Raw genomic sequence first — 13,522 nt, 5'->3', positions numbered from 1 at the left:
GTTTTGATTAAGAATAGGAAAAATAGAGTATTTTTGTTCTAAGTCAAGTCTAAGTGGCAGAATTTGACTATGTAAAAAAAGATCCTCTAGAAATACAGTTCAAAATAGTTGGCCTGATACGGATTAATGGATCTTTATATTTCATAAACACACACACATACACAATGTATATTTCAACATTTCAAAACAACAGTGTATCATTACTTAAAAAAGATCCTGCATCGGGGCTTCCCTGGTGGCGCAGTGGTTGAGAATCTGCCTGCTAATGCAGGGGACACGGGTTCAAGCCCTGGTCTGGGAGGATCCCACATGCCGCAGAGCAACTAAGCCCGTGAGCCACAACTACTGAGCCTGCACGTCTGGAGCCTGTGCTCCGCAACAAGAGAGGCCGCGATAGTGAGAGGCCCGCGCCCCGTGATGAAGAGTGGCCCCCACTTGCCACAACTAGAGAAAGCCCTCGCACAGAAACGAAGACCCAGCACAGCCAAAATAAATTTTAAAAATAATAATAATAATTAAATAAAATAAATTAAAAAAAAAAGATCCTGCATCAATAAAGGAAAACTAACACATTCATTCAATTAAGTATGACTCTCAACCTAATTTTTTAGTAGGCTAGAAAAAAATAATTACAAAGAACACTGAGTCCCCAAATAAATTACCATACCATTTTAAAGGCAAAGAAAAAAAGAGAGAAAAGAACACCCACATCATTCTTGAATTCTGTCTGTATTCTATTATGCAAATATTCTTTTTGCCAATAGTGAATAAAACAGGTTATACTAAAAACAGCTAAAATTGCCTATTGGAGACATCTAAAAATAGATCATGAAAATGCTTCCCTAGTCTTGTTACTTTAGTGCTATGACTCATGTGCCAGATGTTTGCTCCCAAAGCAGTCATTTTACGACTATATTACATCAGGACAGCATCAGCTATAAGCAAAATATTTCAAAGGTTCATGTTTTAACTGGGCTTTCCCACCTCATTTCCTGTACAACTTACTGGGAAAAAAATGGCATTTCCAAGTCCAAGAGACATTTCTGCTTAGTTTTGAATCTGTAACTTTTGGGGGGGGGGAGGGGGGAGCAAACCATTCTTGAGGGGTGAGTTTCCTTTAAACTCTATTCTTTTCACATTCTTAATCATTTTTCCTTAAAATTCACAGATAATCAAGGATTGCACTGAGGATTCAATTTAAGTCTTTCAAGAAGTTTGCCAGTTTAGATTACTTTGTTAGTCGACCTCATCTGCTGAAATTACCTTTCACTTTTATTTCATACCACACCTTGAATCATACTTGCTCTCTATATAAATAAAATTCCTAAGCTGATCTCCAACCAACTGACATCATATATAGAGAAATAAAAACAAGCAAGATGAAGTCACAAGTAACAGTAACAAAAAGCAACTACCTCTTCATTGATTAGTAACTTGACTTTTCAATCCTTAACATTTTTTTTATACCTATCACTGAAGAGGACTATTTTGAACTGTCTAGAATAATTGGTAACATAAACATAAACTCTTGTTCTTACCCTTATCAAGTTAAATGTTTTGCCTGAATGAATAAAACCAATGACTTTAAAATATATTAGTAAAATGTAACTACAACTCCCTCTGGAGAGAATTTTTTCCCTGAGGAGAAGTGTAGATTATACTAGTATTAAAAAACTGTTCAGTTTCTCACTTGACAAATTATAGTCACTGAAACCTTCAAACAATAGAGAAAACACTGTAATTCAATCATCAAAAAATTATAGATGTCTTTTTTAGGGACATTTCCAACGAATGAATTATTCTACCAACAAAAGCTTAAATGAGAAATTCAACTGCTGCTTTCCGTAGGTCTATTTAATTTAAAATATACATTATTCTGATTTGCTTCTGAACAGTCTGTCCTCATAAACTGAGTATTGGTTTTTCATTTAACAAGAACTTGAAGCTAGAAAGGAAACTGAATTCTAGAAGTGGGCAATTAATTTGACAGTATTTGCTTTTTCCAATATGAGTATGTCAAGATCACAAAGTAAATGAGAAACTGAAATCCTTCGACGTTAGGAAAAGGAAAACTTAATCTCCCTGGTCTAAGAAAAGATCTTATTAGCGCTGAAGCAAATCCATTTCCATTCTTCTAAGACAAGAAAAAAACAGAGATAATGTACTTGTTTCTATAAAGAGCACGAACCTCTAGAACCTATGACTTGTAAATAATTCAGGGGATGTAACAATTTTAGTTGGCTCTTCTTGGCCAAGGCACAGGAAGCATCACATAGCAATACAAAGCCAAAAAAAGGACTAAAGAACAGAGAAGGCTTAATTTCCTATGCCTCAGAATTATTAATCTTTTTCTATTTCTAAGGAAATGGAAATGGGAATATAAATTTCAAATTAGCATATTCCTTTCAGCACATACAAATATGCAGCAATCTAAAATGACGAGGCCATCCCATTTTCAATAAGAAGGAGTTTCTTTCAAAACACCATGATTAAATCGGACTAGGTCTCTAAGGTCCCTTCCAGTTCTGGAATTCTAATGACTCCTGTTGTCAAATAAGTGGCCTCCTATATCACAGAAGAAGAATGTTCTGATAATCAAATCACAAAAGGACAGAACTGAAAATATTTTTAAGCAGAAATAGAGTGTATCCTCCTCCTCTAAAGTTTAAAAACTAAACATGCTTCCTTTGCTCAAAAACCTAAGAAATCTCTAGACCTATCTTGACAAAAGCAACAACAAAACAAAACAAATCTGTAGACTTGAAGAAATTTAATATGCCCTATTTTATTTTTCAAAGGAAGTCACTAAAGGCAATAATATATTACGTATATTAGATAGAACTTATATAATTCTTTCCTACCACTTCATAATTATGTGTTGATTTATTATATCCAAAGCAGCAGAAAATAATGTGAGGGAATGTAAATGAGGATGGAGGTACATAAACACTGCTCACCAAAGCTAATTTCTGCATATTCTAAAACCAATTCAGTATCTTCCTTCCTTCCTTCCTCTATTAGAACAGTCTAATATTCAATTATTGTCCCTGTGAGAAAACTTTCCTTATATTTAAGCTAAATTCTTGCAACACCAGCTTAATTTTGCTATTACTTGCTGCTTAAAAAAAAAATACAGATAAAGTCTGATAATTATCTTAGTATCACACAAGAACCACATTTCATTTATCAGAAGAGCAAAAATCAAAAAAACTGATAACACAGAAAGATGACAAGTAAGTGTGTAAATGGGCACTTCTGTTTACCATGGATAGGAATGAACCTGACCAATTTTGAGAGTAACTGGGCAACTATGATCAACAATTAAAATGTGAATTTCTATTATTCAGCAATTCCAATCCCAGAAATTTACATACAGAAATATTAGCATCATGGGTAAAAGCATATATAAGGATGCTTACTGGAGCATTTTCTTATAGCAAAAATATTGGAAATAATCTAAATGTTCATTGATAGGGGAATGGTTAACTAAAACCTGGTAGAGTCTTCATTGGAATACTGTACAGACATTAGGAAAAAATGCTATAGAGTTATATATACAGCTTGAAAAGATGTTGACATTAAGTAAACCAAAAAAGTTCCAGCATATACATTTTACAAGAATGAGTCCATGATATAAAATTTAAAATAGATAAATAAAATACCCAAGCAGTATGTGTGTGTTTATTGTCTCAGCAGAAAGTCTGGAAGATTCTCACTAAGGTAGCACTTTATAATAGAACCTCCTGTAATGCTGGAGGTGTTCTTTATCTGTGCTGTCCAATTAGTTAGCCACTAGGTAGGTATATGTGGCCACTGCAATGTAACTAGTATGACTGAGGAACTGAATTTTTATTTAATTTCTATTAATTTACACTTAAATTTAAATAGCCACATGTGGCTAGTGGCTACTATACTGGACAGCATAATACTAAAGTTTTAACATTTGGAATGTGGGATGTGAGTAGCCAGAAGGTTGTTTATACGTCTGATTTTATAGACTTAAAAAAAATAAAAAGAGGCAATGTGATCATGGGTAATTATCTCTCTCCTGACCTGAGATTCTCTCTTCTGAGGAATTTATATGTGAGACTTATGCTCACATGATACAAAGAAAAGTGATCTGTGTTCAAGGGACTGTTTCTGGTCTTCTTTTCAAAGGAGGTATATGGCATGGCAGACACTGTAGAGTTGCAAGGATTCCCTCTCATGAGGAAAGTTCATTTAGGGTCTCAAAAGTCCCAAATGATATTAGCATAGTAGTCACTCAAAAATACTTGCTATCTTATAGTTCCAGGATTGTCACTGTGTAGATCATTAAGTAACATCTGAAGAATACCAAGCTAAGGAAAAGATTATCTCCCCTTTTGGGAGATACTGCAAAGGCCACCCAACTGGTCATTCTATTTCCACTTTCACCCACCATTCCCATTCATTCTCTTCTTTGCCGACAAAGGAATGTGTTTAAAATATTAACCTGGTTATCCTGTTTCTCGGCTCAAATTCTTTGCATAGGTTGCCACTGCTATAGCTAGCAAGTTTCAAACTCTATCACCACTGCTACTACCTTAGTCCTGTCTTTACTTCTGAAGGCCCTGATCTGGACTTGTATGAACATCTCCCAAATGGTCACCTACCTCTAGCTTTGAACTACCCAACCTTTTTCAGAGCCCCCAAATCCATTTCTCTGCAACTCAAATCTTGAAATGCTATACTTTTGCTTAAAACCACCAATGGTTACCCTCTGTCTATAGCAGAGATTCCCAGTAAACTGCAAATGGGTTACAGGTGAGCCAAGATAGATCCTCTCAGCTCTCAGGACAGCCAAGTAGGGCCTGGGACTACTGGAACCTCTAGCAGGTCACCTCCCACCATGAACAGCTTTGTTTTACATTTTATGACCCATTTCTTTACTACCACACTAATTTATATATTTTTATTATGTTAAAAACACATAACATAAAAATTATCATTGTAACAATTTTTAAGTGTACAGTTCAGTAATGTTAAGTATATTCACACTGTTATAAAACAGATCTCTAGAACTTTTCCATCTTGCAAATCTGAGACTGTAAAACCCATTAAACAAGACCCCTTTTCACCCTCTCCCTAGTTCCTAGTAACCACCATTCTACTTCCTGTTTCCGTGAATTTAACTACTTTAGATAACTCATATAAATGGAACCATGCATTTATGGTTTTTGACTGGCGAATATTTCACATATCATAACGTCCTCAAGGTCATTCGTGCTGTAGCATGTGATATGATTTCCTTCTTTTTAATGGCTGAATACTTTTCCATTGTACGTAAATACCCCATTCCATTCATCCATCGATGGGCATTTGGGTTGCTTCTACTCTTTGTCTTTTATGAACGTCCCTCTATGATCATGGGTATGCAAATATCTCTTCTAGACACTATTTTCAATTCTTTTGGATATATACCCATAAATGGGATGGCTCATATAGTGATTCTATTTTTTTTTATTTTTGGAGGAAACTCCATACTGTTTTCCATAGCAGTTGTACCATTTAACAATCCTACCAACAGTGTACAGAGTTCCAATTTCTCCATATCCTTGCCAACACTTGTTATTTTCTGTTGTTTTTGTTTGTTTGTTTTGTTTTTGTTTAATAGTAGCCAAGCTGGTGATTCTCATGATTAGTGATATTGAGTATCTTTTCATATGCTTACTGGCCATTTCTATAACATCTTTGGAAAAATGTCTATTCCAGTCTTTTGCTCAGTTTTCACTTGAGTTATTTATTGTTGTTGGGCTGTAGGAGTTCTTTGTATTGATATACTGTGGATACTAATCCTTTATCAGATATGATTTGCAAATATTTTCTCCCATTCTGTAGGCTTTTTCACTTCGTTGATTGCAGCCTTTGATTCACAAAAGTCTTAAAGTTTGATATAGTCTCATTTGTCTGTTTTTGCTTTTGTTGCCTGTGCTCTTGGTGTTATATCCAAAAACTCACTGCCAAGTCCAATGTCATGAAGTTTTCCCCCTATGTTTTCTTCTAACAGTTTTATAGTTTTAGGTCTTATATTTAGGTCTTTAATCCATTTTTTGGTAATTTTTGAATGTGGTATAAGATAATGGTCCAAATTCATTCTTTTGTATTTGGATATGCAGTTTTCCCAACATGATTTGTTCAAGAGACTGTCCTTTCCCCATTGAGTGGTCCTGACACTTTGTCAAAAATCATCTGATCATATACACAAGGGCTTATTTCTGAGCTCTCTATTCCATTATCCTAGTTGTCTGTCTTTATGCCAGTACCACACACTTTTGATTACTGTAGCTTTGCAATATGTTTTGAAATTAGGAAGTAGAAGTACTCCAACTTTTTCCTCCTTCTTCAAAATTGTTTTCACTATTCAGGGCCTAGGTCTCACTTTTTATGCATGCTATGATGAAAAAAAAGAAAAAAGATTGGGAAGGACAGGCCTATAGAAGAATGTCTTCAAACTTTTTGATTATATACACCCCAAAAGAGTTTTTCAATAATATGGATCCCTTGCACAAAAAATGTAATTTCTGATTTATTAAACATGGATGTTTCAATATAGATTTATATCATCCTTTTAAATTTATTCAGTGGATTCTAAATACTACTGGGAAATACTACCCACAAACACCCATTTAAAAAATATGATTATCTTCTCTAAGAGTAATTTTATAAGTCCTTTTTTCTCCTTGAATTCTTATTTCCATTCACTTCCTCCACAGAATGCTATTCTAATATAATACAGATATGTATCATCAGTCCAAAAATTTCTCTGCAAAAACTGATAAGAACAGAGAAAAAGCAGTTTTCTTGGGATCAAAGGCTCTAAGTATTAAGTTTTTTTTTACTTGACTTATTGCAATTATTATTAGAAGCAGATAACTGAGAAAAACAACATACATTATCACAAATGTTGACAAATAATTATTAAACATAAATAGCAAAAATTATTTGGAAGTCTCTTGTTGATGGATGGGGGAGTTTACGGTGCCTTAAAGGGGAGGTTTTTTAAAATGCCTTGGAAGCAACTTACTATAATAATATTTGAAACGTGTGAGAGGTGAGCCTTTGTTTAGTAAACAGGAGACGGTACGGTGGGAAAGTTGGCACTTATATAGGTGCATCTGGAAGCTGCAGACTGGAATGCATCTGGAAGGTACGGTGGGAAAGTTGGCACTTACATAGGTGCATCTGGAAGCTGGACCTACTTAAAACTGTCTGTTTCCAAGTAAACTTTAGCAAATTTCCCTGTAATCCCCAAGGTAGTCTTACTTCCTTGCTACTGCGTAAAATCTAAACTTCTCTGCCAATCTCTCCAGCTTTATCCCACCATATCCCACTCTTCCACCAGAATTTACTATCTGCATCTTTCTGAACCCCGTGCTGTTTCACATCCCTTGCCTGACCATTTTCTCTCCACCTGATGGACAACTATTAAGACATGGTGAAAATATCAGTTCCTCTGTGAAGACTTTCCTAAGTCCCCTAAACAGCGTGAACCAACACTCCTTCATTCTCCAACTATCATGTGTCAAATTATAGCATAACACCTCTAACACTCATTTACTGGCTGAACGCTCCTGGAGGAGAGGGACCTATTTTATTTACCTTTAAGACTACTTTGTACATAGTACGTGCTCAATAAATATTAGCTGAATAAAGGAATTAGACTGTTCATGTGTCACTTTTGTCATGGACAAAAATTTATCTCTAAGATCCTCTTCCAATTTTAAATAGCTAATGAAATCCAATACCTCTATAAATTTTCTGAAATTCCTATAAATATTCTACTTTCAGATTACTTTTCTCTCCCCACTATGGTCACAAACAAAAGAAAGCATTTTCACTCAGTATAAAAAAGTGGGTACTTTACATCATTTATAATATCCCAAAGTGATTCCATGATTTTAGGTTATCCTAAAAAGCATACTTTTCTCAGTGATTGGACAAAAACGTGACTTTAATTGATGACTCCAAGGTAATCCTCTGTATGCTTTACCTTCTTCTATCTTTCTGATAAAAGAGGCAAGAGGGAAACCTGCTCCACCTCATTAGTATGGCAACAGAAAATTATTTTACTATTAGGTAAATTAATAGATCCACAATATTATACTTAAATTACCTCCAAATATTTTGATTCTCCCTCTCTGTACATGTCTTTCTTTCTTTCCTTCCTTCCTTCTCTCCTTTCTTTCACCTAACTCGATTATAAATATCAGACGGCTCTGGTATAGAAATCCAATCTCCCTGGAAATTATGTCACTGTAGGCCAGGTGGGGACACATACTATTGCCCATCTCCAAAATTTCAAAGTAGGAGACCAAATTTTATGTCTAAATAGATAGCACTAGATTGAGTAGAACCAATTATAAATATTTATCACTAATGTAAACACTGAGAAATAGTAGGGTTCAAGACCTCTTTTAAAGCAATAGAAGACAGTCTCATTTTATAATTGATGATACAAAGTAACGTAAAGTCATACTGTTATTCTCTGAGCATTCAAATATAGAAGAGTAGTATTGAGATCTGGGTGCCCAGGTACTAGGTATCACTATGTCAATGGCAGCTATCCATATTAAAATTAAAAAATTATTAAACTAATAGATAAGTCTTCAAAATTATCAGTTGCCTTATATATCCTCTAGAGATGAGCTAGTATACGAAATTAAAACTATATAAGCTAAATAAAATGATCTCATGATTTCTACTGCCCAATAAAGTAATCATTTACAACACTAATAAAAAAAGTGAAGAAAAGCAAAGCAAACCACCACCATAACTTCATTTTTACTCTAAATTTTCACCCTCACAAAAGTTTAGGTTCAGGTTTTCTTAATGATGAGCTTTCCAAAGCCTGATGTTTTGTAAAAGATGGCCTGGAGTGAGTACTGAAATCTGTAGTCCCAGTCATTTCAAGAATTCCAAGTAAACCATCTACAATAGGACAAGCTATTTTTCTGATTTTCATTTCTGAATTACAGCACCATTCTAACTGTAAAATACAGATTTGGCAAAGGGGCTCACCGGTAAAGAGGTTCTTTCTCCACTTTTTTTCTACTTGAATCGCTGGTAGCCACAATAATACCAACACACATATGCCTAAGAATTTTATTTAAAAGGATAATAAATTAAATCATATTTGCAAACCCATAGGCATATTATAAATTAATCTAGATGTTTGGGGTATGATTATATTCCCAAATGCCTGGATCAAGTTCATCGCCTAAGGCTACCCTTCATTGTGTGACCTTGGACAAGTATTCAATCTGTTGGTACCTAAATTTTAGCATTTATAAATGTGCCATGCAATGTGGTAGCCACTAGCCATATCTGACTATTTAAATTTAAATTAATTAAAACTAACTAAAATTAAAAATTCAGTTCCTCAGTAGCGCTTGCCACATTTCAACAGCTAGTTCTGGCTAGAGACTACCTACCATACTGGACAGTATAGGCTTGGTGATGAAAAATAAACAAGATGAAATGATTTCGAGTAACAAATGAGAACAAGGGAGTAGGGGTGACTGTTTTAGACTGGATGGTCAGAAAAGGCCTCCCTGAGATGTTGAGACTTGAACAAGATGCACCGAGGACGCAAGGACCTGCACAGAATATCCAACGCAGGGACAAGGGCAAGGACAAAGGCCTCAGGCACGAATGGGCTGGACTGGTTTAACAACCAGAAAGTGTGTATGAAGCGTAAGGAATGAGGAGAGAAGAGTATGAGGTGCAAGAAGTGGCAGGAAGCAGGGCCTCAAGGGCCTTGTAAGCCATTTGAGAACTCTGGATTTTATATTAAGTTCAATTGAAAGACACAGAGGGTTACAGAGAGAGGACTGTTATGATTATGTTGTCTTTAAAAGTTCACTCTGACTGCTTTTGGGAACTAACCATAAGAAACCATTAAAATGTCTACAAATTACAAGAAACCATTAAAAAGTCTACAAATAATAAATGCTGGAGAGGGTGTGGAGAAAAAGAAACCCTCCTACACTGTTGGTGGGAATGTAAATTGGGGCAGCCACTACGGAAAACAGTATGGAGGTTCCTCAAAAAACTAAACATAGAGTTGCCATATGATCCAGCAGTCCCACTCCTGGGCATTTACCCAGACAAAACTATAATTTGAAAAGATACATGCACCCCATGTTCATAGCAGCACTACCTACAATAGCCAAGACATGGAAACAATCTAAATGTCCACTGACAGATGAATGGATAAAGATGTGGTATGTATTTATATATACAATGGAATATTACTCAGCCATTAAAAAGAATGAAATAATGCCATTTGCAGCAACATGGATGGACCTAGAAATTATCATACTAAGTGAAGTAAGTCAGAAAGAGAAGGACAAATACCACATGATATCACTTATATGTGGAATCTAAAATATGACACAAATGAACATATCTACAAAACAAAAACAGACTTACAGATATAGAGAATAGACTTGTGCTTGTCATGGGGGGCAGTGGGGAAGGAAAGGACTGGGAGTTAGGGATTAGTAGATGCAAACTATTATATATAGAAAAAAAAAGAAAGAAAGAAAAGAAACCAAGAGTAGAAGCAGGAAGATCTGTTAAAAGAAGACTAGTGCCATTGCCCAGGTGAGAGAAGATGGTGGCCTGGACCAGAGGAGTGGGAATGGGATAGAGAAAATGTGTCCATGCTCTACATCCCCTGTCTACAGTCCTGTGTTCACCATCCTTCACAACCTGGCTCCTTGAAATAGGCAACTTCACTTTTTAACTCCTCAATATCTGGTAAATATGCTTTCTGCCCCCAACCCTTCCACTGAAGCTGTCCTAAGGTCCCAGTCACCTCCACCTTCCCAAAGCCAATGAGCCCTTTTCCATTCTTATCCTAGCTGACCTCTGCTGCATTTGCAACTGCTGACCACTCTTCCCTTCATCAAATCCTCTCTCAATTCTGGGGCATTACTCTCACCTGGGTTTCTTCTCTTTCTGTTACTCTTTCTCAGTCTTCTTCCCATTAATCTCTATTTGACTCTTAAAACTTCAGTGCTCCTCTACGGTTACATCTTCAGTCCTGCATTCGTTTCACTATATTCATAACCCTGGAGACTGACTGACACGTTTTGCTGGTAACTCCCAAATTAATGCCTCTGGCCCAGGGAAACTTACTAAGTTTTAGACCTGTTCTACTAGACTCACTGCATACATTTAAAACTGGACAAACTGCAAACATTTAAGATGAAAAAGGTCCAAAACCTATTTCCTTCATTCCCCTTCATGAGAAACGCTTGCCCGAGCCAAAAGCCAAAGGCATCCTGCACTCCCTCTCCCTCACCAGCTGCAACCCCTAGCACCAGATCTTCATTAGGTCCTGTAGACTCGACCTCCTTAATATCTTTCTAATCTAGCTCCTGCTCTCAAGTCCTGCTGAAGCTACTTTAGTTCCAGCTCGCGTCACTTCTGCATGGATCATTGGAATAGCCTCCCAACCAATTTCCCTGCTTCCTATCTCTCCTCCACACTGCTGTCAAAGCACAAAACAGGTATTCAAAACTTTGTTGATTACATTAAGTACCATCTGACCACGTCATTCCTCTGCTTAATGTCTTTCAGATGCATCCCACTCCTTTCAGAAGGCTTGGGATCAAGCTCCTTATTACCTTTACAGCTCACCCCCGCAACCGTTTCCCTCATATTCTCCTCTTCAGCCATTCAGCCTTTCTTAGCTCTCTAAATAGCATGCCATTTCAGGCCTCCCTTCCTCTGCATATGCTATTACCTCTCCCTTATTCATCTAACTACTACTTCAAAGGTAGGCCTAAGTACCTCCAATTCAAGGAAGTATCCCCTTGTGCCATATATATATATAATCACGCTATACTGAGATATATAGATAAATTAACAAGGGGTTAATTTACTTGTCCCAGCAACTTATAAGCTCTTAGATGGCAGAGACCACCAACCGTATTTGATGTGCAGCACTACTGACTGGCACAGAGTAAATATTCATAAGTAGGTTTGATTTGATAGCTTCTAAATTTTAAAAAAGGGGAGGAGCTTAGTTAGTGGGCCTTTCATCACCATTCCAGTAGAGCACAAAGTAAAAGCACTATACTGCAAAGCCAAATGTGCTTTGGACATATGGCTTTGTAGTAGAGCGGAAATACGAAGAAACCAAACACACAAAACACACCGTTTCAATAGGAGAAATGTAGGAAATTCTGAGGAACTATGCAGTAGCCAATAAACCAGACTTGGGATCTTATACTACGTGGACAAGTCACACTGTTTGATGATAATAAAAGGCGGACGGTTTCTCATCTCAATAAAGCAAATTAACTTTTCACGGCCATGCTACTGTAACTTTAGTTCCTGATGCGGATTCTCGCTCCCCGACAGGTTATTTTCCTTTGTTGAGAGCCGCCTACTCGCCACCTTAGGAGTCTCTCACTTGTCAATCACTTATTCTCTAAATCTGAATGAGAGGAAAGGGGAGGGAAGAAGGGAGAGTGTGGGCGATGATAAACCCTTTCGGGAGGGGAGGTAGCAGAAGGCCACAGTCCCAGGCATAGAAGAGCGTAGGGGTTGAGGAAAAACGAGGCTAGAGCGCTGACAGCTGGCAAGGAATGGGGAGGAGGATGCGATCGCGGAGCAGGCAGTGTTAACAGGGGACCCCGGGCTGGAGGGAGGGAAGATGGAGGAGAGACAAGTAGGAGCTGGGCATGGGGAAGTGGGATAGGTAGAGACCAGATGAAGCAAGACGCAGTGTATGGCCAGAGGGCGGAGTGGCTTAGGCGAGAGGAAGACAGCAACGACGCAGCCAGGGCGGGCGGAGGCGGCTTCAGGACGAGGAGGGCAAGGGATCCGCGCAGAGAGAACAAGGGAGGCGCGGGGGCAACTAGGAGCCGCGGGGTAGAAGGGGCGGAGCGGGTGGGAGGCCCGACGCAGCCTAGCAGGTCCTGCGGGCGGAGGCGGGGAAGGGAGCAGCGAGGCGGGGGCACTTACTGGGGTCCCTCTTCACGGTGCAGCTGGGGTTCTCCTCCCGCAGACGAGGGAAGAGGAAGTCCCGGGCGGCCTGGAGGTCCTGGAAGGTGCAGAACTGGACAATGGAGCAGGCCATGGCTCCGGGGAACCCTGTTCGGGCATTCACCTTACCTCACCACGCCCTGCCCCCCGCCCCCCCGCCGCCGCTACAGCCGCCACCGCGGAGCCTGAAGAGCTTTCGCCACGCAGGGACGGGGAAACAAAACCGGAAGCTGTCAGCACCCTCGGGTCCGCCGCCCAGGCACTGCGCATGCGCGGAACGGCCCAGGTGCCCAGGCTGCTGCGGCCCGGGTCACGTGACCAGCGGCGGCCAGCGGGGTGTCTAACGTTGAAGCGGAGGCTGGGAGCCGGCTTTAGTCACAGTTCTGCGCTTGCACCCGGGATTGATCCCTTTTATTCATTCTGGCTGTTAGCCAGAGATGATCTAATTGGACGTTGTCCGCGCCGGCCTTTGATTCATTTAACCGAGCTTCTTGACGTCCTA

At 38.5% G+C, this 13,522-nt stretch overlaps 1 protein-coding gene across 1 annotated transcript in view; it reads right to left on the bottom strand.

Annotated features, from left to right (window-relative positions):
• Positions 1 to 13,252, bottom strand: part of RAB3GAP2 (RAB3 GTPase activating non-catalytic protein subunit 2) — a 90,167-nt gene extending 76,915 nt beyond the window's left edge. The window contains exon 1 of the mRNA XM_067729718.1: positions 13,000 to 13,252. Within this exon, the coding sequence (XP_067585819.1) occupies positions 13,000 to 13,114 (115 nt within the window). The 5' untranslated portion in view covers positions 13,115 to 13,252. The remainder of the gene's footprint in view (positions 1 to 12,999) is intronic.
• Between the last annotated feature and the right edge of the window lie 270 nt (positions 13,253 to 13,522).

Source organism: Pseudorca crassidens, chromosome 2 (assembly GCF_039906515.1).
Source record: "Pseudorca crassidens isolate mPseCra1 chromosome 2, mPseCra1.hap1, whole genome shotgun sequence".
In the NCBI taxonomy this organism is placed as follows: domain Eukaryota; kingdom Metazoa; phylum Chordata; class Mammalia; order Artiodactyla; family Delphinidae; genus Pseudorca; species Pseudorca crassidens.
This window is presented reverse-complemented; position numbering and strand designations above follow the sequence as displayed.